We start from the raw sequence: 26,649 nt of genomic DNA, 5'->3' as shown, positions 1-26,649 counted from the left end.
CAGCTCCATTGGTTAGAGTGTCATCCCAATATTTCAAGGTTGCAGGTTCAATCCCTGGTGAGGAAGAATCCAAGAATGAACCAATGACTGCATCAATGGGTGGAATAACAAGTCGGTGTTTCTTTCTTTCTCTCTTTCCTGTTTCTCTAAAATCAATTAAGAAAAACATTTTAAAAGATAAATAGAAATAGGCATATAGAGGAGATGGGTGCAAAATATTGCAAACATCTGAGTTTGGGATGAAGAAGTAAGAGTGGGGAGAGTGGTAATGCTAGAGGGATCCATTAAGGACCCATCATAGTGCCTTATAAGAATTTTAGGGCTTTGTTTGTTTGTTTTGTTAATCCTCACCCAAGGATATTTTTCCATTGATTTTTTTTTTAATATATTTTATTGATTTTTTACAGAGAGGAAGGGAGAGAGATAGAGAGTTAGAAACATCGATGAGAGAGAAACATCGATCAGCTGCCTCCTGCACATCTCCTACTGGGGATATGCCTGCAACCCAGGTACATGCCCTTGACCGGAATCGAACCTGGGACCCTTCAGTCCGCAGGCCGACGCTCTATCCACTGAGCCAAACCGGTTTCGGCTCCATTGATTTTTTTAAAAAATATTTTTATTGCCAAAACCGGTTTGGCTCAGTGGATAGAGCATTGGCCTGCAGACTGAAAGGTCCCAGGTTCGATTCCGGTCAAGGGCATGTACCTGGGTTGCGGGCATATCCCCAGTAGGAGATGTGCCGGAGGCAGCTGATCGATGTTTCTCTCTCATCGATGTTTCTAACTCTCTATCTCTCTCCCTTCCTCTCTGTAAAAAATCAATTAAATATATTTAAAAAAATATTTTTATTGATTTCAGAGAGGAAGAGAGAGAGAGAAAAACATCAATGATGAGAGAGAATTATTAATAGGCTGCCTCCTGCACGCCCCATGAACCCCCAACCTGGGCATGTGCCCTGACCAGGAATCAAACTGTGACCTCCTGGTTCATAGGTCAGTGCTCAACCACTGAGCCAAGCCGGCCAAACCTATGATTTTTAGAAAGAGTGGAATGGAGGGGGAGAGACAGAGAGAGAGAGAGAAACATCAATGTAAGAGAGACACATCAATTGGTTGCCCCCTGCATGTCCCCCGACCAGGGTCAGGGATTGAGCTTGCAGCCTAGGTACAGAGAATTTTAGGTTTTATTTTACCTTCTTGGGAAAATATTGGAGGGATTTGATCACAAGGTACAAAGAAATTACTTTAGCCTCAAAAAATATCTTTATGGTTAGAAGCAAGTGCTGCACCCCAAGCTGGGAGGCTTCTGAAGCTGGCAGCCTATGTGTGTCTTCCTACATACAGCGAAAGGGACACCCTTTGAAACCCCTTTCCAGGGACAGGCTCCGCTAGTGGTACACCGGGAACTGGTGGACTGCTGCCTCCAGTTTACCTCTGCCCACAGTTCCTGTTGTTCTGTACCTCCTGGCCAGCTTCCACACTGAGTATGATGCAGCTCACTTCCTCATCAACACAGCCTCATCACTCAGCGTACTGATGCCTAAATTGCCTCCGTTCTAAGGGGTTCATCTCTTCGACATCAACAAACACTGAGGGCTGGGGCTGGGGCTGGGATGTTGTTGGAACAAAGGGCGGTTGCATCTTTCCCTTCTCCAGATAAGTCTTCTATATCTTGAAACGCTCAAGAAGAAAATAAATAGGCAAATGGGGCTCCCTGGATCCTGCCCTGCTAGGTTCCTTTGAATCAAGAAAGGCATGTGAGTTGGTTAGGGAGTCCTCCCAATACACCAAGGTTTTGGGTTCCATCCCAGATCAGGGCACATATAAGAACCAACCGCCCTAACCGGTTTGGCTCAGCGGATAGAGCGGCCTGCGGACTCAGGGGTCCCGGGTTCGATTCCGGTCAAGGGCGTGTACCTTGGTTGCGGGCACATACCCAGTGGGGAGTGTGCAGGAGGCAGCTGATCGATGTTTCTCTCTCATTGCTGTTTCTAACTCTCTATCCCTCTCCCTTCCTCTCTGTGAAAAATCAATAAAAATATATATTTTTTTTAAATATATTTTATTGATTTTCCACAGAGAGGAAGGGAGAGAGACAGAGAGTCAGAGACACCGATGAGAGAGAAACATCGACCAGCCGCCTCCCGCACATCCCCCACCGGGGATGTGCCCGCAACCCAGGTACACGCCCCCGACCGGAATCGAACCTGGGACCCTTCAGTCCGCAGGCCGACGCTCTATCCACTGAGCCAAACCGGTTTCGGCAATAAAAATATATTTTTTAAAAAAAGAAGCAACCAATGAATGCATCAATAAGTGGAACAACAAATTGATGCTTCTATAAATAACTAAAAAATAATAAAATAAATAAATGAATAAATCCTATCTAATAAAAGAGAAACATGGTAATTGGCGTACGACCGCTACCTTTCCCATTGGCTAATCAGCGAGATATGCAAATTAACTGTCAGCCAAGATGGTGGATGGCAGCCAGGCAGCTTGAAACTAACATGAGGCTTGCTTGCTTCAGTGACGGAGGACTCCAATGTTCCCCGCCTGCCTTGCCGGCCTCTGAGCCTGCAGTTTCAAACATTGTAACAAATATAGATGCTAAACAAAACCCCAGAAACCATCTTTCAGCAGACTGGAATCTCAGAGCTGGAGTTGATACAGAGTTTCGATATATGAACCGAAACAAACCAGATACCTGCTTTCAGGAGCGGAGGCCTAAGAGCTGGAGCCTCAGAGCTAAAGCTGGCCCAGAATAAAAAAAAAAAAAAAAAAAAAAAAAAAGAAGCAGTTGAGAGCTTCAGTCCCAGCCTGAAAACAGCCCTCAGCCCCTCACCCAGACTGGCCAGGCACCCCAGTGGGGACCCCCACCCTGATCCAGGACACCCTTCAGGGCAAACCAGCCAGCCCCCACCCATGCACCAGGCCTCTATTCTATATAGTAAAAGGGTAATATGCCTCCCAGCACCGGGCTCAGCGGAGCTGCGAGGCCTCCCAGCACCGGGATCAGCATGACAGGGGGCAGCGCCCAAACCCCCTGATCGCCCTGCGGCTCTGTGTGTGACAGGGGGCGGGGCCACAACCCCCCCACCCCATGGGCCCTGCTCTGTGTGTGACAGGGTAGAGCCATAACCTCCCCATCGGCCCTGCCCTGAGTGTGAGAGTGGCGGCTCCCCAACCCCCTGATCGGCCCTGCTCTGTGGGTGATAGAGGGTGGTGCGCCCCCCCCCCCCCCACGGGCCCTGCTCTGTGTGTGATGGGGTAGAGCCATAACCTCCCCATCAGCCCTGCCCTGAGTGTGACAGTGGTGACGCCCCAACCCCCTGATTGGCCCTGCTCTGTGGGTGATAGAGGGCAGTGCCCCAACTCCCCTATCGTCCCTACTCTGTGCATGACAGGGGGGAGCTCCCCAACCCCCTGATGGGCCCTGCTCTGTGCATGACGGGGTGGTGCCGCAACCTCCCCATCGACCCTGCCTTGAGTGTGACAGGGGGCGGTGCTCCACCCCCCCAATCGGCCCTGCTCTGAGCCCGACCAGGGGCTGCACCTAGGGATTAGGCCTGCCCTCTGCCACCTGGGAGCAGGCCTAAGCCAGCAGGTCGTTATCTCCCAAGGGGTCCCAGACTGTAAGAGGGCACAGGCCGGGCTGAGGGACCCTCCCCTCCCCTCCCCCCTGAGTGCACAAATTTTTGTGCACCGGGCCTCTAGTAAATAAATAAAACAAAAAAAGAAAGGCAGCCCTGTCGGCGTGGCTCAGTGGTTGAGCATTGACCTATGAACCAGGAGGTCACAGTTCAATTTTGTTCAGGGCCTATGCTCTGGTTGTGGTTGTGGGCTCAATCTCCAGTTGGGGGCGTGCATGAGGCAGCTGATTAATGATTTTCATCATTGAAGTTTCTAGCTCTCTCTCTCCCTCTCCCTTTCTCTCTGAAATAAATTTTAAAATATAGAAGGAAGAAAGAAAAAAAGAAAGGTGATGGAACTCCAAATCACTCTTTACCCAAGAGAAATAAAAATAAATATTTACCCAAAAACTTCAACACTCACAGTCATAGTAGCATTATTTAACAGCCCAAAGGAGGAAATAACCCAGATGTGCGTCAATGGCTGAATGGATAAATCAAACCTTGTATATCCTTTGATGAATACTACCCAACAATGAAAGGAAATGCACTAATACACACTGTAATGTGGATGAACCTCAAAAATATTATGTTAGCCTGGGGGCCAGTGTGCTCAGTGGTTAGACTCTAACCATTAGAGCGTTTGCCTGTGCACGGGAAGGTCATGAGTTCAATTTCTGCTCGAGGGCAGGTACCTGCATTTCAGGTTTGATCCCTACCCCAGTCTTGGGGTATGAGCCGGAAGCAACCAATTGATGTGTCTCTTTCACATCGATGTTTCTCCTCTCTCTCTCCCCTTCCTTCCTCAATTTCACTCTCTCCAAAAATCAATGGAGCCCTAGCCGGTTTGGCTCAGTGGATAGAGTGTCGGCCTGCGGACTGAAGGGTCCCAGGTTCGATTCCAGCCAAGGGCATATGCCTGGGTTGTGGGCTCAATCTCCAGTGGGGGTGTGCAGGAGGCAGCCGATCAATGATTCTCATCATTGATGTTTCTATCTCTCTCTCCTTCTCCCTTCCTCTCTGAAACCAATAAAGAAATATATTTTTAAAAAATAAAAATAAAAATCAATGGAAAAAATATCCTTGGATGGGGATTAAAAAAAAAAATCCAGCAAGGAACTGGGGACTGCCAATAACCATTTGAATGAGCTTTGAAATAGACGTTCCCTCAGTCAAGCCTTTAATCAGCGGTTCTCAACCTTTGGGTAGCGACCCCTTTGGGGGTCAAACGACCCTTTCACAGGAGTCACCTAAGACCATCCTGCATATCAGATACTTACATTATGATTCATAACAGTAGCAACATTACGGTTATGAAGTAGCAACGAAGTGGTTGGGTCACAACATGAGGAACTGTATTTAAAGGGCCAGAAGGTTGAGAACCACTGCTTTAGGTGAAACCGTAACCCCAGCCAACAGCTTGACTGCAACATCATGAGAGTCTTGAGCACAGAAATTATGAGATGTTGTTATTATAAATTGGGAGATAATTGGCTATGCAGCAATTACTATTATCACTGCCGCTGTTTAGTTCCCATATTCACAATTTCTGGTGGTTATAGAATATTCTATAGAGGGGATGATCAGACCACACATTATTGATTTTAGCAGAGAATCTACTCTCAGACCCTTCACTCACCCTACTCCAGACACCGTGTTCCCTGAAGAAGCTGTCATCTCAGGACCCTTCGCTCTTCCTTCCGCCTGGAATGATCTAGATATACCTGTAGTTTGGTCCCTTGTCTCTTTCAGGGGTTCCTATTCAAATGTCAGACTTACTAGCCTATTTAAAACAGGACTCCCATAACTCTTGATTCCTTTCTCCTACTGTATTTTTCTTAATAGAAGTGAGCACTATCTGGTGTCATATACTTGTTTAATAGCTGTGTCTCCGTTTGACTGTTAGCCCCTCAAGAGCAGGATCTTGCCTGTCTTGTTCCCTGCGATGACTCTACTGGCCTGACACACAGTAGGTGCTCAGTTAATGTTTGGGGAATGACTGCTCTCATATTCTACCACTTGGAAAAAATACAGCCATGATCATTCCTACCTAAAGTGTGTGTGTGTGTGTGTGTGTGTGTGTGTGTGAGTACGTTTGTATAATTTTTTTTGCTGGAGTATTTAAAAGCATATCTCAGATGTCATTTCACCCATAAATACCTCAGACTACATCTCTTACAAAAATATACTTAAACATAACTACCATGACCTTATTACCCTTAGCAAAATTAACACTAGTTCCTTTGTATCATCTAATGTTCAGACACATTCAAATGTCAGTGGTGGTGTCTCTCTCTCTCTCTCTCTCTCTCTTAAGGATAAGTTTTCTTTAAAAAAATATTTTTATTGATTTCAGAGAGGAAGGGAGAGATAGAGACATCAATGACAAAGGAGAATCTTTGATTGGCTGCCTCCTACAGGTCCCCCGCTGGGGATCGAGCCTGCAATCACTGCATTCTCCCTGACCAGAAACCCAACAGTGACCTCCTGGTTCATAGGTCGAAGCTCAACCACTAAACCAGGACGGTTGGGCAGTGGTGGCCTCAAAACTGTCCTTTTCCTGTGCCTCACCCTCTTATTTGATGTTGCAAACTGCCCCCACTCTGCCCCCCTCTATTCCTGTTTTCCACTTTTTTTTCCATAGTGCATAACATCTACCATACCACAGATTTTATCATATTGTCTGTCCCAACCCAATCCCATCGAAAAAAAACAGGAGCTCTGCGGAGTCAGAGAATTTTGTCTGTTTTTCTCATTGCTAATACATTGCCGATTCTCAAGAAATATTAAAGAGGTAAAATATAAAGTCTGCCACTTATTGAGCCTTCCAATTGCATTATCGTGCTTATAATCCTCCTAGGAAGCGGGTGCCATTCTTAGCCCCATTTCATAGCTAGGAAACTGAAGCTCAGGAAGGTTAAGGAGGGATGGCGAGAAACTGGGGATGGCCACGGGGCTGGGTTGGGGGGTCTAGAAAGCGCCCACAATTGAATTGGGACTTTATCACATAATCGCTGGTTTCTGAGCAGGGCCCGCGATCCTTCCGTGGGGCCAAGTCGGCCTGTCCCTCCTCTCCAAGGGGAGCGCGGTAGAAGGTGCCCGAGCACAGTCTGCAGCTAGAAGCGCGCTCGTCGCTCCTGGCAACAGACTCCGGAAAAACCACAGAGACGCAGCCCGAGAGTGCAGAGCGGTCCCCGCTGGGTCGCGAAGCGAGGAAATCCAGAAAGGCGTGCCGGGCCGATTGTCACGTGGGCGGGACTTCCGGAAGCGCCTATTTTTTTATTTTTTTCCGGTTGTTGGCTGCTACGAACTCCACCGGGCCCCGCGCCCCCCGCCCCCCCGCGGCCCCGCGCCGCGGAGCCTGCCACCGCCATGAAGAAATTCTTCCAGGAGATCAAGGCTGACATCAAGTTTAAGAGTGCGGGTGCCGGACAGAAGCTCACGGAGTCGGCGGCGTGCGTGACGGGGGCTGGGGCGTGAGGCCCGGGGGCGGAGAGTCGGGGGAGGCCACAGAGGGCGAGGGGCGAGGACGGGAGGCCGAGAGTCAGGGAGTGGGGAGAGGCCTCGGGCCGGGCCCGGGGAGCGGGCGGGGGTCAGGGGGAGGGGAGGCCTCCGGGGGCGGGGTGGGAGGGGCGAGGCCGGGGGGCGGGGCCGGATCAGGGGGCGGGGCTGGGCGGGGCTGAAGGGAGCCGGTGCGGAACCCGGAGTCCTGGGAAGGGAGGAGGGCAGTGTGGTCAGGGAAAAGCCAGGAGCGGAGGAGGACCCCTGAAGAAGCATTTAGATTTGGGGGGATCTAGGTGACGGGGGTTGGGGGCTGTCCTTGGGGAAGGAGCATCGAGAGGCTTAGCGTCCATGGCATGAGGGGTCTGGGCCCGGGCTCTGGAGCGCCAGGGAGGCCTGGATAAGAGCCTGGGAGGCCAGGGGGTCTTGGGGCATTGCTGGAAGGGTCAGCAAGGATTTGGGAAGCCTTGGTGAATTGGAGGGGGCTGCGAGGGGCCTAGGAATGTGTGGGAGGAGAATGGAGTCGGGGTGGGGGTTGAGAACCCGTGTGTGTGTGTATGTGTGTGTGTGTGTGTGTGTGTGAGAGAGAGAGAGAGAGAGAGAGAGAGAGAGAGAGTTGGGGGGGAGGAGATGAGGGCCTTGTGGGTGTGGATGAGGTAATTGGAGGGCCTTGGGAGATCTGGAAGGGGCAGGGGGTGGTGTGCCCATCCTGAGGCCTCGGGGAGCTTTCTGGGGAGGACTTGGAGAAGGGAAGGGCCTGGGGCAAGACTGAAACCTCAGTGGGGTTATGTGTGGAGGGCCAGGGCCAGGGAGGGGACGTGAAATGGTGGAGCAGGGGAGGATGCTAGACTGTCAGGGCTGGTGGGCTGAGCAGGAGGCTCCACTGGGGGTGGGGTTGGCCAGGAAGCCTGGGAGGTGCTGAGGCTGCTGGGGGAGCTGTAGAGGGGGCTGTGGGGAGTGGCCGAGGAGACCAGCCTGGGCAGGGGGCTGTGAGGAATAATGGAAGGGATTGTGAAGAAGTAGGGGCTGGGACGGGTAGCGGGAGAGGCAGGGAGGAGGGCAGGAAGGGTGGTGAGGGAATCATGAGGTGGGTGAGGGAGAGTGGGTACAGGGTTAGGACCTCGGGGCATCCGTCGTAAGGATTGGGGGTTCCTGAGATTCTTGGGAGGAGAGTGCTGAATGGGACAGAAAAGGTCCATGAGGCCCAGGTCCGTGAGTAAGGGAGGAATTAGACAAGATCAGTTCCTGGGAACCTGAGTGGGGAGGGGAGGGCAGCTTAAGAGGGGCCAAGGGGAGTGGTGGACCAGACAAGGGGGTCCATTCATTTGTTTGACAAGTGGGGGGTAGAGCTGGGGCTTGGGGGCAGCTGGGTCTGTGTGACAGGAAGAAGATGTGGGTGATTGTTGGGCCAGAGTGGGGGCCAGGGAGAAAAGGGAAGGAAGTAATTGGAGGTGCGGGCTTTTGTGACATGCCTGGAGTGAGATGAGAGACTCGGGGTGCTGGAGGGCGGGTGTGTCAAGCACTGTCAGCACAAACGAGACAAAATTCTCATTCTGTCAGGGCTCACCTTCTATTGGGAGGAGATGGGAAAAGAAACCAATGCATGATTTAGCTTATAAATATTGGGTAGTGCATGGGGCCATGAAAAAAATGAGCAGGGGCAGGGGCTAGTGAGTACTGGGGGGAACCTTTAGGTGGCCCAGGAATGCCTCTCTGAGGTGACATATGAGCCGAGAGCTGGATGAAGTGAGGTTGCACGTGCACATAATGAAGCTTCTCTACCCTCTCCCAGACCTCCTTTCCTCACCCCACCCCCAAGTGGAACATCCAGGCAGACGCCACAGGAAGCGCAAAGGCTTTGTGGCAGGAACCAGCTGGCCCTGTGAGAACAACAGCAGGGAGACCAGGGAGAGAGGCAGGTGTGCATGGCCCATGGGGACATGGTGGCTTTAGGATTCTGTTGTGCAGGTGTGGGGAGGACTGTGTGCAGAGGTGTGATAGCACTGACAGGTTTTAGAGGGATCCCTTTGGCTGCCCAGTGGAGCCATGAAGGGAATGGGTGAGGTGTTTTGAAAAGTAGCATTTCTATAGAAAGTTCGGGATATCGCATGGGACTAGGGTGGGTCTATGTGACTCATTTTTTCTTCAACATTAGGTTCTCGGCTGTGGGGAAGGTTGGCGAGAAGGGCAGGGATGGGCAGGAAGCAGGTCCCAGAAGCCTTGGAACAAAGAAGAGGGGGCTGCATATCTGAGCAGAGTGGGAGGAGTGAGGCTGTGAACTCTTGGGGAGGATTTACAAACTTAGCACAGATGATCCCAATTACTGGGGCTAGGGGAGAACCCTTGAGGAAGAAGGTCGGTGAGGTAGGTGAATAAGACCAGGGTGGGAAGAAGGATTTCTCTGCTGGCACATTCAAAACAAGCTCATTTTCCTGCTAAGTAGATTAAGAAGCCATCCATCCCCTGGGGTCATCACATCACTTATTTCCTAAGTGGGTAGAGGAGGGATTAAACCAGATCTTTGTACCATGCTTAACCCAGGGCTTGCGTGGTGTCTGAGCTTCTGTGTCCCTCTGGCACTTGCAAAAGATCTTAAGACTGCCCTCAGAGGGGTGTTGGTATGAGGAAAACCTGTGTGCTGCCTGGCACACAGTAGGTGCTCAGTTAATGAAATTGCAACTGCGCCCTAGTCAGTGTGGCTCAGGTGGTTGGGCCTTGTCCTGTGCACCAAAAGATTGTCTGTTTTTTGTTTTTTTTTTTAATATATTTTATTGATTTTTCACAGAGAGAAAGGGAGAGAGACAGAGAGTTAGAAACATCGATCAGCTGCCTCCTGCACATCTCCCACCGGGGATGTGCCCACAACCCAGGTACATGCCCTTGACCGGGATCGAACCTGGGACCTTTCAGTCCGCAGGCCGACGCTCTATCCACTGAGCCAAACCGGTTTCGGCAAAGATTGTCTGTTTGATTCCAGGTCAGGGCACATGCCCAAGTTTTGGGCTCGATCCTCAGTAGAGGGGTATACAGGAGGCAGCCAATTGATGTTTCGCTATCTCCCTCTCCAAAAATCAATAAAATATTCTTTTTTTTAAAGGATGTCTTTACACACACACACACACACACACACACACGCACTAGAGGCCTGGTGCACAAAACTTTGTGCACTCGGGGGCGTCCCTCAGCCCGGCCTGTGCCCTCTCGTAGTCTGGGACCCCTTGGGGGATGTCCACCTGCTGGCTTAGGCCTGCTCCCCGGGGGGGATTGGGCCTAAGCTGGCAGTCAGACATCTCTCTGGCAGCCCGGAAGCCCTCGGGGGATGTCCACTTGCCAGCGGGGAGCAGGCCTAAACTGCAGTCAGACTTAGCACTGCTGAGGAGGCGGGAGAGGCTCCCGCCACCACCGTTGTGCTGGCAGCCATCAGCCTGGCTTGTGGCTGAGCAGAGCTCCCCCTGTGGGAGCGCACTGACCACCAGGGGGCAGCTCCTGCATTGAGCATCTGCCCCCTGGTGGTCAGTATGTGTCATAGTGACCAGTCATTCCTAGTCAGAGTCAATTTTCTTATAACCCTTTTATTATATAGGATAGAAGCCTGGTGCACAGGTGGGGACTGGCTGGTTTGCCCTGAAGGGTGTCCTGGATCAGAGTGGGGGTCCCACTGGGGTGCCTGGCCAGCCTGGGAGAGGGGCTGATGGCCGTTTTCAGGCTGGCCATGCCCCCCGGTGACCCAAGCTCCCAGCCTCTCCTCTTTTTCTTTTTTGTGGGATTTAGTTATCTTCTATAATTGAAACTTTGTAGCCTTGAGCTGGGCCCAGGGCTGGCCAGGGCAGGCAGGAAGCTTGGCTTCCTCCATTGCCAGGGGCAACCAAGCCTCCTGCTTGTTCCAGCTCCATGGCCGCTGCCATCTTAGTTGGGTTAATTTGCATACTTGCCCCTGATTGGCTTGTGGGCATGGCTTGAGTGTAGTGGAGGGATGGTTAATTTGCATGTTTCTCTTTTATTATATAGGATATATATTTATTGATTTCAGAGAGGAAGGGAGAAGGGAGTGAGAGAGATAGAAACATCAATGATGAGAGTCGTTGATTGGCTGCCTCCTGCACACTCCTTACTGGGGGTGGGGATTGAGCCCGCAATCCAGGCATGTGCCCTTGGTTGGAATTGAACCTAGGACCCTTCAGTCTGGAGACCAACACTCTATCCACTGAGCCAAACCAGCTAGGGCAATAAAATATTCTTAAAGAAACAAAACAAAACCTGCAACTGCTCACTGTTTTAGACAGTAAGGGTAGAGATGCTTAGGAGGGAGCAAGGAGAGGAGTGACACCTGAGTCTCATCAGTTCCTGAAGACAGTAGGGTGCTGTCACACACGCTTCACCGGATGGCCCTCCTCTAGGGGGTGGGTGCTGTTACTTGTTACCTCATTTAACAGATGATGACTCTGAGATCCAGGCCACTGCAGGACTTGCCCAAAGGGGCCGAGCTGGGAGTGAAATCTGCCCCAGTGGTTCTGCTGTCTGTGTTAGAACCATGGGGTGGGGCAGAGTGGGGGCCTGGGAAAAAGGGACATGTCTGTCTGATGGAGCAGGAGTAGAAATGGGAGAGGGGCAGAGGCTCTTCTGTCTGACCCCATATCACCTCACTTCCCCTATGTCTCTCCCCAGGGAGAAGGCCCCCAAAGAAAAAAACAGCCAGCCGGCACGCCAGCAGCCCCGCCAGGGACCCACCAATGAGGCACAGATGGCAGCAGCAGCAGCCCTGGCCCGACTTGAGCAGAAGCAGCCCAGGGCTCGGGGCCCCACGTCACAGGACCTCATCCGGAACCAGGGTGACCTGCACTGTCCTTGGGTTGCAGTGGGGGGAGGCGAGTGGAGGTGGAGTGAGGCCTCTGCCCCTTCATTCTTGAGGCCTGTTCACAGGCCTCAGATCCTGTGCTTTGGCCCTGGATGAAAATAATTACATAACCCCCATGACTTTGAGGGGCTTTAAAATCACAGTTGTGAGAGAGGGGAAATTAAGGGTGAAAAGGAATAAGGGTCTGATGTCGTCTGGGTGCCATGTAGGTCAGGGAGGTTGAAGAAGGAAGGGAGGGAGGAGGAGGATGTTGAAAGTCATCATTAGGTGGTCAGGTGAAGCCTGAGGGCATGGAGCATTGTTGCAGGAAGATGGGTCAGGACCTTAAGCTAGAAGGACTAGGACTTGAGGGCCAGCCCCGGTGGGGCCACACACTGACCCTTCTCTGCCTCTTCCTCCAGTGAGAAAGGAACTTCCAGCTGAAGCATCTGTGAGTGGGAGTTCGCAAGCCTCAGGGACTAACATGGTAAAAGCATCCACAGGGCATGTTCCTCCAAGGGGTGACCTGGGGCAGGGGAGCTAGGATCCCGCCCCCCCAAGTTCTTGCCTGCATTTGTCTAATCGGCCATTTCCTCATCACCAGCTAAGTGCCCAGCCCAGGGCTGTAAGCACCTGGTGCTGGGGCGGTGGGGATGCAGAAGAGATGTCAGGGTGGATAGAGGTCACCTCTGGCCTTGGGAACCCCTGCTTTGAAAGGTGGAGGCAGGTTGTGGTTGAGTGCAGTATTGACTGGGACCTCCACGCTCAGCACCTAATGATGCCAGGCTTGGGTGTTGAGGGTAGGATTGGACCTCATTAGCTTGTTGGTTCACTCCTCCCCTCGCCCCTGGCTTCCTAATCCCATGAGGGTGGATGCTGTTATAGTTCATACTTTTCAGAAGAGAAAACTGAGGTTCAGAGAGGTGAAGGCAGCTGTCCTTAGTCCTGTACCTCAAAATCATCAGGGACAGAATGGGGACCCATCTCTGGGACTCCAAAGCACTGGCCTCTGTAGCCTTCTTGGGAGGTGGGAGGGCTCTCTGGAGACTGGTGGAATCAGAGGCCTTCCTGAAGGAGAGAGCTCTGCAGAAAGGATGGTCCTGCAGTTCACCCCTTGAATTCTCACTGGATTTTAGAGTGGAAGAGACTCTAGACCAGGGGTGGGCAAACTTTTTGACTTGAGGGCCACAATGGGTTCTTAAACTGGACCGGAGGGCCGGAACAAAAGCATGGATGGAGTGTTTATGTGAACTAATATAAATTCAAAGTAAACATCATTACATAAAAGGGTACGGTTTTTTTAGTTTTATTCATTTCAAACGGGCCAGATCCGGCCCGCGGGCTGTAGTTTGCCCACAGCTGCTCTAGATACTGCCTAGGACTTGAGGTTCAGAGAGGGGCCAGGACTCATCCAGGGCACCATCATTCAGCTCCTCACCACAAAGCCCTGTCTCTACCAGGTAGCAGGGACCGGAACAACAGAGGCCATTGATTGAGTGCTGTGTCCAAGGCTGCCACACACTTCTTTCCTTCCTTACCCTGTTGGATTCTGAGCTGGTCCTGCAGAGACATTTCACAGATAAGAAAACAGTCTCAGAGGGGCTCGGTCACAGGCCAAGGTGTTTCATGGTAGAGGGGACAGCGCTGGGACCAGGGATGTCTGACTCCCAGGGCCATGCTTTCAAGGCTGTGGCACTCAGTGACTTGAGGTGGCTTCTGTCCACTGCCTAGGCTCAGACACTTTCATCCCCATCGCCCTAGATAGCTGAGCCCAAAGAGGAAGGCTCAACGCACCTGGCGGCGCCTGGAGTGTACTTCACCTGCCCGCTCACGGGGGCCATCCTGAGGAAGGACCAGCGGGACACCCGAATCAAGGAGGCCATTCTCTCAGTGAGTAGAGGCCCCGTGCCCCCATCCCTCACCTAGAGGTTTCAGGTCAGGGCTGCCTTCAGTGAGCCCCAGTAAGGCCGGGTGGTACAGATCCTTCGTAGTGTCTTCACCTGTGTATATTGTGTCTGTTGTCACTTGTTCAAAGAGGTAATGCTTCCTTGTGATGAGAATTCAGGATACAAAAAGGGTAGGCAGACAAAAACCACTTCCCCCCACCTCCCAGCTACCCTTCCAGGATGCAACCTCTGTGGGTGGTTGAAGTTCCTTTTCAGAGACATTTCAAGTATGAACAAACTACTGACATACTTGTATCTCCCCTTCACTTGTTTTGTTTTCCATAAAAGGTAACATACCACTCACGTTTAACATAGGAACTGCCAGCTATTATATCAGTACAAAAAGAACTCCAACGTTACTTTTCTTTCTTTAAAACTGAATTTGGAAGTAATTTCAAACTTAGAAGAACAAAAAGAACACACGAATATCCTTGACCTGGGTCTGAGTTTCTCATTAACCATCATAACAGATTACTACAAACTCGCGGACTTCAAATAGACGTCTAGTCTCTTAGAATTCTGAAGTCAGAGTGTGACATGGCTCTCACCAGTGGCAGGAGGGCTGCATTCCTTCCTGAAGCTCTGTGGACAGTCCATTTCCTGTCCTTTTCCAGCTTCTAGGTCACCTGTATTATGTGGCTCCTTCTTTCACCTTCACATCTAGCGATGCCAGGCAAAGTCTTTGTCCGGCTGCCATCTCTCTGGCTCTCTCTCCTGATGGACTCTTATGATTACCCTGGCCTAGCAGGATTGTCCAGGCTAATATCCCATTTTAAGGTCTGCTGGTCAGCAGCCATAATTCTATTGCATATTCTGGGCTGCCGACGACCCCATCTTCCCTAGAGGTGAGGGCAGAGCTGAGGCCCAGGAAGGAGTTGTCAAAGGGCTTTTCTTTTTTCCTGCTGAGTCCATAGAATTGAGTTAAATACTACTGGTCGGTCCACCATGAGACTGTTACTAGTATTATTACTGCTGCCTCCTGAGTAGTGAGGCCTCCAGGCCATGAGGTAAGCACTTTTTGACATGCTTTCCTCACTCCTCCCAGCACTTCTCCACTGACCCAGTAGCTGCCTCCATCATGAAGATCCACACGTTCAACAAAGACCGGGACAGGGTGAAGCTGGGTGTGGACACCATCGCCAAGTGAGTGGGTGCCCTCTCCCCCCCACTGGGAGGCCAGCCTCTTGGGCTTCCAGCATAATCTGCTGAGGGGGCCCAGAAGGATCCTGGCCCTGGGAGCCAGGCCCCACCCTTCACTGCCCCTGAGCCCGTGAGAAAGGGGCTTGGCCTCTTGGGGCCTCTGTCTGTAAAACAAAAGGGTTTACAGAATTGGGGATTTCCAACCCTGTCTTCCCTTTGGGATCATCAGAAGAATGGGAAGTAGGTGAGTTCCCACCCCACTTCCCTGACTGAGTAGGTTGGGGAGTGCTGGAAGTCTGTTTTTAATTTTATTGATTAGAGAGAGAGAGGGAGACAGAGAGAGAGAGAGAGGAAGGGATAGAGAGAGAAACAGAGAGAGAGGAGAGAGAGACATTGATTTGTTGTTCCACTTATTCATGCATTCATTGGTTGATTCTTGTATGTGCTCTGACTGGGTATCGAACCCACAACCTTGGTGTATTAGGACGGTTCTCTAACCAACTGAGCTACCCAGCCAGGGCTGGAAGTCCATTTTGCTCATGAGCCCCCAAGCCGACACCGGTGGCCCATTGGCCCTGTCCCCCATTGGTGTCCTCCAGGGGAGGCAGGAACAGTGATAGGACCCAGGTGGCAATGGTGGTGGGGGCAGTGGTGTCCTATGCAGGCCCAGGCTGTTGGCACCAGGGGTCAGGCTCCATGAGGTGTCTGAGGTGTGATGGCACCCCCCCCCCCCCCCCCCCCGCAACATCTCTCTTACCACAAGCCTGGGTGTGGCTCTGAGCTGCTATCCATCTGTGGGTGGGAGGTACAGAGGAGCCAGTCAGACAACCCTGGCCTGTCCCGGATCCCCAATTCTGTCCTAGGTACCTGGACAATATCCATCTGCACCCTGAGGAGGAGAAGTATCGGAAGATCAAGCTGCAGAACAAGGTGTTCCAGGTGAGGGCTGTGCTGAGTGACTTTTAGCCTGTGTAGCCAGCGTGGCCAGGCCTCCAGTTACACAGGGCCCAGTCTGGCGGTGGGGCCAGTGGGAGCGCTCCTCCAGGGGTTTCTGGTTGAGGTAGGCAGAGGTGGCATGTGGAGAGGGGGTTTTATAAACATAGGTCATACACCACATCTATATTTAATCTGCATTCCCCACCACCCGTGCCATGTTTTGACTTTTTTTTAGTTGGGATCACATCAGCACTGGGGGGATTTCTTATACAAACAGACTTCTGGCTTCTGTGGAGAAATCAAGGGGTTCCGCCACCCTGGCCCATGTTACCTGTGCTGCTGGCAGGACACCTACTGCCCCCCTCATATGCAGTCCTCCCCCAGTTTCTGCCCCCCCCCCCCCATGCTATTCTTTGGCTCTTTAGCTCCTCTTCACCCGTTGTTGGCCTTTGGGGTCCCACATCCTCTGTTACCAGCTGTGAGAGCCTGTCCTTAGGCAGTTTTAGGAGGAGGGTTCATCCCATCCAGTAGGCAGCAGCTGCTCTAAAAGAGGGGGATGCTGGGCCTGGTGGAATGGGCTGGGCAGCAAGCCTGGTTGGGCTTGAGGAGGCCCAAGGGCCTGCATGACTTCTGGCTCTGCTCCCAGGAGCGCATTAACTGTCTGGAAGGGGCCCACGAGTTTTTTGAGGCCATTGGCTTCCAGAAGACATTGTTACCAGTTCCGGATCAGGGTAAGCTGGGTAGAGAAGGGCCTTGGCTAAGTTGAGAGGTGGGAGTCGGGGGCGGGGGGGCCAGCGCGGGGTCTTCCTGCTGTGGCACAGTGACATCACAGTGACATCCCTGCGTATCCCAGAGGGCCCCGAAGAGTTCTACGTGCTAAGCGAGGCCGCCTTGGCCAAACCCGAGAGCCTGGAAAGACACAAGGAGCAGCTGCTGTGTGGCGAGCCTGTGCGGGCCACACTGATCCGCCAACGCCGTGTCTTCCGGCCCTCACCCATGGCCTCCCAGTTTGACCTGCCCCCCGACTTCTTCAACCTCACGACTGAGGAGGCCAAACGGGAGCAGAAGCTCAGGTCTGAGGCAGTGGAGCGGCTGAGCATGCTGCGGACCAAGGCCATGCGGGAGAAGGAGGAGCAGAGGGAGATGCGCAAGTACACGTACACACTGCTGCGCGTCCGTCTCCCTGATGGCTGCCTCCTCCAGGGTGAGGCCTGGGAGGTGGTGTCTGCTCTGGGGCTGAGTTGGGTGTGGTACAACTGCAGCTGTGGGTTGCTGTGCCTCCAGGAGTGGAAGGCCTTTCTGGTCTGAGCTTCTCTGGGCGCAGCTTGTCTGGGCTGGGGGTTCCCAGGATCTCCAGCCCCACGCTGACTGTTCCACCCCTCAGGGACCTTCTATGCCCGGGAGCGGGTGGCAGCACTGTACAGCTTTGTCCGGGAGGCCCTGCAGAACGACTGGCTGCCCTTTGAGCTGCTGGCCTCGTGTGGGCAGAAGTTGTCGGAGGATGAGAACTTGGCCTTCAATGAGTGTGGGCTGGTGAGTGACGAGCTCCCGCATGCTGGATCTCCAGGTTCTTGTTGAATCTGCACAGGTTCCCCATGAGGGCGGCCCTCTTCAGTATGGGGTGGTGCTAGGAGCAGGGGTCCCAGAACCAGGCTCCCTCAGTCCTACCTTCCTCTTTACTAGCAGTGTAACCCTAACTTCTCTGTGCCTCAGTTTCCCACCTTTAAAATGGAAAGGAAAGTAGCAAGTGTGTTATTGAGTCCTCTGAGGAGCAGGACCCAGATGGGATTGAAAATGTGGGGATTTTCTGACAACTGCCTAGCACTGAGACAGTCTTAGCCAAATCTGAGGTGTCCCTGAGCCGGGGTCCTCTGTAGGAGGAGCCACTGGTTCAGGAATGGACTGACTGTGTGAAGGCCGTTCTGGTGTCGCCAGCGGGGAGTAGTCCTGGGAGTGTGTGGCCCTGATTCCAACACGAAGATTTGAAGGTGAAGAGATGAGCTTTGTCATGTAAAGGCCAGAACAAAGCTGAAATTTCTCTCCCCACCACAGGTGCCCTCAGCCCTCCTGACCTTCTCGTGGGACATGGCGGTGCTAGAGGACATTAAGGCCGCGGGGGCTAAGCCAGACTCATCTATCCTGAAGCCCGAGCTCCTGTTGGCCATCGAGAAGCTCTCGTGAAATAAAAGCAGGGTTGGCTTCAGCCCCCATGGGTCTGTCTCCTGCTTCCTCCACCTCTGCTCACGTCCTCATTCTCCCTCCACTTCAAGGCCTCCCAGCCTCCTCTGGGACTGCCCAGCCCATGGGCAAGGGAGAGCCACTGGTTGGCCTGTGACCGCCACTGAGGGCTTTCAAGCAACAGCTGCTGTGCTGTCCTTGGTAGCATTCTCCAGCTGCTATTTAACCTAATTAACGGAACCCCAGGCATGACAGACCCGGGCGCCTCCCTGGATAGGAATAGGCCTGCAGCTTGGGTCCGCCCCATGGCTGGCCCTGAGGCTGTCCTGTGGAACTGCTGGTGATAGTGGCATAAGATAGAGATGCTGGGCCTGGGCAGAGTTCTGTAACACTAAGTTCTGAATCCAAATAAACAGGCTGTTTGACTAGTCTCCTGGTGGTGAATTCCAGCCATGTGTTGTAGGGCACCCCGTGGGTGAGCCCACCTTGCTGAGGGAGGGTGCCCCAGGGATCCTGGGCTGTGGAGCTAGGGCCTCTTAGGCCCCACAGAACAGTTCCTGTAGATGTCCACGTCCTCACCCCTGGAACCTGTGAATATTTATGTGACAAAAGGAACTTTGTGTTGATTAAGGACCTTGAGATGGGAGATTGTCCTGGGTTTTCCAGATGGGTTCTTATATGTTGAAGGAGGAGGTAGAAGAGATGGGAAGATGCTACACTGCAGCTTTCAAAGATGGAATAAGGCCACAAGCCAAGGAATGCAGTGTCTTCTAGAAGCTGGAAAAGGCACAGAAATGGATTCTCCCCTGGAGCTTCTGCAAGGAACCAGCCCTGTTCACATCTGTATTTTAAAGTAGTGAGACCCATGTCTGATGATACCCAGAACTGTAAGAACAAGTTTGTGTTTTTTTTTAAGCCACCATTTGTAGTGATGGGTTATAGCAGTGGTCGGCAAACTCAGTCAACAGAGCCAAACATCAACAGTACGATTGAAATTTCTTTTGAGAGCCAAATTTTTTAAACAGAAGCTATATAGGTAGGTACATTGTTATTAACTTAATTAGGGTACTCCTAAGGCTTAGGAAGAGCCACACTCAAGGAGCCAAAAGAGCCACATGTGGCTCGCGAGCCGCAGTTTGCCAACCACGGGGTTACAGCTACAGGGAACTAAAATGGACACCAAGGCCACTAGTGTCAAAGGTACTCCTGGTCATAGCCAGGCTGGGAGATGCCCCCTCAATCACTCACCTGGATCGTCCCCTCCTCTCTCAGCCCCAGGTGGGCTGCTGGCTCGGTTTCTGTTAGATTCTCCCCTGCATGGAGACCTGGTGGCTGGTCCTCTGGCCACTGCCAGCTATGTGACAGACATGAAGCTTCAAGGCCCCAAATGTGACTTTAAAAGCAATAATCCCTTCTAACCTCAGCAAGCAAGTTGCCCCCATGCCTGCCCTTGCCTCACACATAGGCCACCAGCACATGTTAGACCTAGGCCTGTCTCCTTTGCTGCCATATCTTGGGAACCCAGCATGGTCTCACCCTGTCACTTAGATCCATCCCTTCCCTGTCCCCAACTGCTGCTAGGATTCAACTGTCAGTTGTCAGATACCCAACTAAAACAGGCTTAAGGATACTTTACAGGTAGTCATGTCCACAGGTTTAACACATGTGCCTCTATCCTGAGCACAAGCCTGTATTCAGCTGCACCCTACCTCCAGTAGGAGGTTCTGGCCAAGGCTCATGTTCTCACCTGCAACTGGGGTGTTTCTCAGCCCCATCCTTATGGGGCTCCTGGAGGAGGATCAGGGTGTTTGTGGGAGCAAAAAACCTGAGGAGTCTTGGCCACCACACAGCCACAGGGTTCAGTTGCCCTGTCTGGTTGTATCCAGCTGATATGAACTGTTCTGCACACTGATATGCCTGCTGGCTCTTCTCCTGTGAGGACAGTATCTCTACTGTCTAGATATGAGGGGTCAGCAGGAGTCCACTAGATTGAGTATGTGAACTCTGCCAAAATCTCAGCTCACACATGCTCAAATGCCTCTGTGGGACTAGCACTGCCCCAATGTGGGGCTGCTCCAGGGCCTCATGGACCAAGGCTCCAGCATCTTTAGTTGGCTCCACTATTTCAATACTCTCCTGTGATGTGGCCCGATCCTGAAGTCCATCTGGAAGCCAGGATTCAGGGCTTAGAAGCCCAAAATATGCCCTGCTCACTTCCTAAGGAGCAGGAAGAGCTGATGGGCACAAGCACCCGCTGAGAAGCTACACCCTGAACTAGGTCATTGCGGAGGCGGAGGACTTTTCAACAAAGTTGGGACAGTGCTTTTGCAAAGTGGAAAGCTTGATACAGATGCCACAGTACCACGTGTGGGGTAGAAGGAATGGACACTTGCGAGCACAACATAGGGCTCAGGCCACAGGTGAAGGTACACTCCCACTCACAGAAACGGTATGTTGAAAAGATGACAGACACACCAGGTCAGGGCTAAACAATAAGTTTATACATATCCATGTCAGTCCTGGTGCCACACGACACCGGCAGGGCTCCAGTTCATTTATAAGCATTTCATCATAGTGCCTGCTCAGGATCCTTAGGGCACAATTGGGATTCCCCGTACAGGCCAACACACTGCGATAATGCTTTATTAAAGGGCAGATTAGTATGCAGCTTCGAGGGGAAATTTTTACAAATATAAAAAAGAATGAATCAAGCATCCTATATACTTTCCAACCCTTGAGGGGGCGTATGCGAAGCAGGACAAAGTGCTCTTTACACAGGAATCATAGGACTTTCAAGTATCTCTGAGAAGCATCTGAGAAAACCCTAACCATTCTACATACACACGCCAGCCAGTTTGGGGTGCTCAGGAGGGGCTGAGTGAGTTGGAGGGCATGGGGCTCTCGCTGGTGTCCATTCCTACAGGCCTTCCAGCACTGGGAGTGGTTACACAAGGGTCCTGGACCTCTGCAAGGCAAGAGAGGTAGGGGCTTTAGTGTCTGTACCTGTGTCACCAGGGCCTGAAACAACTCTGAGAGCCTTCTTGGGGTAAGATCTCCCGATCCGACCGTGGTTAGAGAAGCATGGCTGTAGCCCCCAGACCCGTCTCCCTTTTCTAGACGCATGTACTCCCTGTCCCCTCTTCAGCTCACTCAGGGGAAAAGCCAAATCTAGGCCCGAAGCCCCATGGCAAAGGGGAAGAAACTAGAACACTGAAGCCAAGTGGCTCTGTCAAGGGTCACCGGACATCAGGCTCCCCGAGCCTCGCATCACTGCTTGCTTCTTTTTCCCTGGAGCAGCTTAGTTCAGAGGTACCTCACTTGTGCCAGGACCCCCACTTCCAGGACTCTTCCTAACACAGCCCATGCATCACCCACCAAGGTGGCAACCAACCTTCAGTTCTTTGGTTTCCTAAATGTAGCTTAGGAAACAAAGTCAGATCCTCCAGGGCCTGGACTGGACCCAACTGCCCACCCACACCATTAAACCAGCCTGCCCAGTGCCTTTCAGAATCTTTTAACTCAACCCTCATTATGTACAAAAGAGAGCCAGTGAAAAGGTAACAGTGCAAGTGCTCTTCCCCCTGCTGCCAGCCTGCATGAGAAGAGGGACTGGGGCTGTTCTCACCAGCAATATCCGAGATGTCCATCACCACACAATCACCATCCTCTTCCTCCTCCTCCTCCGTGTCTGCCTGGAAGCCATCCAGATCCCCAGCTCCGACCTGAACAGGCAAGGGAGCACAGGCCATCAGCATGGGCACTTTGGGCAGACCAGTGTATAACCGCTCCTGCTACACGTGTCTATACTACTGGCCTCCTCTACCATTTTTAAAAAAATATATACTTTTTGCCCTGGCCGGTTTGGCTCAGTGGATAAAGCTTTGGCCTGCGGACTGAAGGGTCCTGGGTTCGATTCTGGTCAACGGCACATGCCTGGGTTTCAGGCTTGGTCCCCACGGGGGGGTGTGCAGGAGACATCCGATCCATGGTTCTCTCTCATCAATGATGTTTCTATCTCTCTTCCCCTCCCTTCCTCTCTGTAATCAATAAAAAAATATTTAAAAAATAGATATATACTTTTATTATTTCAGAGAGGAAGGGAGAGGGAGAGAAACATCAGTGATGAGAATCATTCATCGGCTGCCTCCTGCACGCCCCCTACTGGGAATCGAGCCTGCAACCTGGGCATGTGCCCTTGCCCGGAATCAATCCTGGGACCCTACAGTATGCAGGCTGGCACTCTATCCACTGAGCCAAACCAGCTAGGGCTCCTCTACCGTTTTAATAACACATGGAGGAGTCCATTTGATAGCTAATGACCAAGCAAACCTTGGCAAGTTCCTTTCAATGAACTAATTCAGAGCTTCGAAAACTATCATTATCATATTTACCTTATCACAAAAATAATTTGTGAACTGTTTTCGAATTAGAATTGGGTTTCTGGGTTGGTTTGAAAGGGAAATTGATAAAGCATACAGTTTCTTTGAATTTATTATTTGAAATAAACGATTGAGAGTCCAGTTGGTTAGTGCTTTCTCTGTACCTTCGGCCTGATGCTCAATTTATGCTTAGACCAGTTTGGCCAGTGTGGCTACCATCTGGGCAATTGTGGACAGAAGTCAGGAAGGACAGGGGACAGACAGCGGGAAGGCCTCTACTGGGGCTCGACTTTCCAACAAAGATTCCTGGGCCGTTTTCATTGGCATTCAGCAGAGGGGACAGAAAGACAAGGAGGAATGTAGCAGGACTGATTTTAAACACCAACCATCCACACGAGGACTCACTTTCTCTGTAAATGAACAAAGGGAACTAACTGGCAGAGGAGGCAGGAACAGACTTATTTAAACAGAGAGGCTGCTCCTGAAAACACTTTGAAATTCCTCTGCTACAAAAATCTCCATTTGCCCGGAAAAAGAATGACAGAGCAGTAAGATTTGCACATTGGGTTCCTGGCCTGGCTGGCAGACTGGGCTCAAGTTTGCAACATCACAGTTCCTGGTGTGCACGCTCCATGCCCAGACTCTTTGGTGGCTGAAGCGTCACTAAGATAGGAATGGTCCCACAGCAAAAGCAGGAGCTGCCACCTAAGGATGCTGACGGCGATTTCTAACTACCTATTCTAAAGAAATGATTGACGGCCCTAGCTGGTTTGGCTCAGTGGACAGAGCGTCGGCTTGTGGACTGAAGGTGCCGGGTTCAATTCTGGTCAAGGACACATACCTCAGTTGCAGGCTCCTCCCCTGCCTGGGCCCTGGTCAGAGTGAGTGCAGGAGGCAACTAATCAATGTGTTTCTCTCACATCGATATTTCTGTCTTTCCCTCTCTCTTCCATTCTCTCTAAAAATCAATGCAAAAATTTCGTTGGGTAAGAATTAAAAAAAACACCTGACTGACCAAGAACAGACAGCTCAGCTCTCAACTATGTGGATTTGGGGATGTTGGTTTGGGTCTGTTAAGCAAAAGGAACAGAGGGATTTCTTCATAGCCTCCCCTGGTCACTGGGCTCAACAGAAGACAGGAAACACAACTATAGTGGAACCACTATCCATAACTCTCCAGACACAGGACAGGCTATAAAATATTCTACAGTGGGAATTTAGGATGACACCTGAATCCACTGTGCTGAGCTGTCAGCAGCTTATTGTAATGGGAAAGCTTGTCACCCCATTGTCACTGCTACATGTGGTAGATGCAGAGATGGAAAAGGGGGAACATGTAAAATGGGCAGGAATTAGATATTTGGCAATTGTCAAGAACTACAGCTGTATGATACCAGTCTTTTAGTTTTGTTTTTTGTTTCATTTTAAATATATTTTGATTGATTTCAGAGAGGAAGGGAGGAAGAAGAGAGATAGAAACATCAATGATGAGAGACAATCATTGATTGGCTGCCTCTTGCACACCCCATACTGGGAATCAAGCCCGCAACCCGGGCATGTGCCCTTGACCAGAATTGAACCAAGGACCCTTCAGGCCACAGGCCGACACTCTATCCACTGAGCCAAACCAGCTGGGGTTTTAGTTTTGTTTTGATCATAGAATATATTTGACTAGAAAGGAGAAACAGAACCTCTCCCCATTTTAAAATAAAACCAAGGTCCACAAATCTGGGTTGCCCAGGTGCCAGAGACACTTGGTGACAGAGCTGAAGTTTCACCTTAGCCTGTTTATCTAACTAGATCATAATAATAATACCTTGTAAACTCAGGGCTTATGATGATTTTTGAACTCTAAATAAAGATTTAAATATTCTTAACACTCACACACAGTTATAGTTTAGCTACAACTACTTCCAAGGGTGCAGAAATACACAAACTTTACCAAAATGTAGGGGGAAGTGTTCTACATGCCCCTCCAATCTTCCCTTCTAGAAAGTTGTACCTGTCTCCCACTTTGTGTAGGTGCTATGTGGTAGCAGGCCTTACCCATGCATCCCCCCCGCCAAGCAGGGGTGGAGGGTGGTCAGTTCTCATTTCCCAGTCTCTCTTGCAACTCACAGTGGCTGTGCCTAAGCATTTTGTCCAGAAAGACACCAATGGAAGTTGGCTGGGTTGAGCATTCCTTTCCAGCTACTGCTGGCCACACACTAAGGAGGGCGGGCGGGGGGGCAGGAGGACCCGGCTACTGCACTAGGATGTTACATGAGCTCAGGACTAGTTGCTGGAGGTAAACCCCCACAAAAATAGGAGCTCTGTTACCTGAGGTCGGACATAGTCCTGGTGACTCAGGGCTGTCAAGCAGGGTGTCCAAACTTGAGCATTCCAAGGAGCAGAGGTGAGGCTGAATGTCCACAAATCCACTCCTAGAACATTCCAAAGAACCAGCACCCACCCTAGCTGGTTTGGCTCAGTGGATAGAGCATCAGCCTGCAGACTGAAGGCTCCCAGGTTTGATTCCGGTCAAGGGCACATGCCTGGGTTGTAGGCTTGATCCCCAGTAGGGGGAGTGCAGGAGCCAGCCAATCAATGATTCTCATCATTGATGTTTCTATCTCTCCCTCTCCCTTTCCCTGAAATCTATAAAAATGTATTTAAAAAATATACTAAAAAAATATATTAAAAAGAAAAGAAAAGCCAGCACTCACTATGCTGCCCCACACTATGGTCCTAGATTCTTTCCAAAGGACTCCGTGAGAAGGGGCTTTGAAATGCAGACTTTAACCACCTAACCACCTGATGAATCAGTTATGGGGGCCAGCATACCCAGATCTCCTAAGGTTTTTAACCCCTTTCCTGGGCAGTGCTTCTGTAACAGGGAGTGGAATCCATTTAACTGCACAGGGCTGCTGCTGCATGTGTATCATCGGGTGACATGCCTCATTTCACTGATTCCCAGGCACATGCTTTCTCCCATATCTATCTCTAACCTGGGAGAGCACTCCCTGGTAATTTCTCTATCCAGGAGGTTCAGTTAGAAAATGAAGCTTCTTACCACCATTGAACACAGGAATTCACATAAGATGCCTAGCACAGTGCCTGGAATGTAATGGGGCAAAACCAGTTTTTCATGTAGGGAAACATGGGTTATGAACACAACGAGGTTGACCACAAGGGAAGCGAAGCTCAGAAATGCGGCCGAGCCCCCACACTGTGTGGGATTCTACCCCACCCCAATGAAGCAGACAACAGCACAAAGGTGACCGAGGGAGGGCTGATGGGGCAGAGGCCTGCGAATGCTACTTATGAGTTCACGCAAAAGGTGTCTTCCATTACCACCCATTTTCAAATTGGGGTCCCCAGCTTGTTTCAACCAGAATAGCCACATGTGGGTTCCTTCTAAGGCTGGGTTAGCAACGACATCAACCACAAAAGATACTGTGTTGCTCAAACACCTAATGGATCTAATGAAGCCCATCATTTTGGGCCCAGGCCCAGAGAGGGAAGTGTTTGGGAGTTTGGAGCCCCCTCCTCATCCAGTGGGCTCCCAACAGCACCAAGCTGCATCCATAAGCAGGCAGAGCTTTGCACACAAATGCTAATGGGTAGGTGCTCTGAGGAATGTCAAGTTGACACTACTGTTCTGATAGTCCCTCTTGCTGTGAGTTTAAAGTTTACTGTCACATTCCAGGAGCAATTTCTCTTGCCTCCAAGCCCTGATTTTATTTTCTAAGCCTCAGAGTAACTCATGTCAGATCAGGGAGTGGGAGCGGGGAGTGAAGGGGGCATATACCAACTCTCCTCCTCTGTCACCACAGCTATATCTTCAGAGCACAGCTCCCAGAGCAGCACCGCTCTCCTGAAAGGGGCTCTGATTTGAGTGGGAGACCCAGCTCTTACCATACCTTCATTAAAATCTATAACTCTGTGAGATGCTGACCTAAAGTGAGGACCAAATATTGAGGTGCCATCAAGCAATGAAAAGATATGAGGAAGCTTAAATGCAAATAACTAAGTGAAATAGGCAATCTGAAAAGCCTATATACTGTATGAGTCCAACAATGTGAGATTCTGGAAAAGAGAAAACATTGGATATAGTAAAAT

The 26,649-nt window shown here is 51.2% G+C and overlaps 2 protein-coding genes across 10 annotated transcripts in view; one reads left to right on the top strand and one right to left on the bottom strand.

Moving 5' to 3' along the window:
- Positions 1–6,918: 6,918 nt before the first annotated feature.
- Positions 6,919–18,600, top strand: UBXN6 (UBX domain protein 6). 6 transcript variants are annotated; one of them, XM_036312823.1, is made up of 11 exons: positions 6,940–7,089; positions 8,928–9,050; positions 11,801–11,964; positions 12,392–12,456; positions 13,731–13,859; positions 14,961–15,058; positions 15,919–15,994; positions 16,638–16,722; positions 16,845–17,195; positions 17,376–17,524; positions 18,044–18,600. In XM_036312823.1, exons 3-11 carry the CDS (start codon positions 11,877–11,879, stop codon positions 18,170–18,172), a joined length of 1,170 nt encoding a protein of 389 aa, XP_036168716.1. In that variant the 5' UTR covers positions 6,940–7,089; positions 8,928–9,050; positions 11,801–11,876; the 3' UTR covers positions 18,173–18,600. The 6 variants fall into 6 exon arrangements, with proteins under 6 accessions (XP_036168721.1, XP_036168718.1, XP_036168720.1 ...); XM_036312822.1 differs by having other exon boundaries at positions 8,928–9,054; XM_036312828.1 differs by lacking the exon at positions 8,928–9,050 and having other exon boundaries at positions 6,919–7,089.
- CHAF1A (chromatin assembly factor 1 subunit A) overlaps positions 13,280–26,649 on the bottom strand; it is a 37,028-nt gene continuing 23,658 nt past the window's right edge. For 2 of the 4 annotated variants that reach the window (XM_036312820.1, XM_036312818.1), the window contains exons 14-15: positions 21,795–21,891; positions 20,649–21,134 (exon numbers count right to left, since the gene is read on the bottom strand). In XM_036312820.1, coding sequence (XP_036168713.1) covers positions 21,816–21,891 — 76 coding nt within the window. In that variant the 3' untranslated portion in view covers positions 20,649–21,134; positions 21,795–21,815. Of the gene's footprint in view, positions 13,530–20,648; positions 21,135–21,794; positions 21,892–26,649 lie in introns of those variants that run through there. The other 2 variants (XM_036312821.1, XM_036312819.1) reach the window with 2 other exon arrangements.

Source organism: Myotis myotis, unplaced genomic scaffold (genome assembly GCF_014108235.1).
Source record: "Myotis myotis isolate mMyoMyo1 unplaced genomic scaffold, mMyoMyo1.p scaffold_m19_p_6, whole genome shotgun sequence".
NCBI lineage: Eukaryota > Metazoa > Chordata > Mammalia > Chiroptera > Vespertilionidae > Myotis > Myotis myotis.
This window is presented reverse-complemented; position numbering and strand designations above follow the sequence as displayed.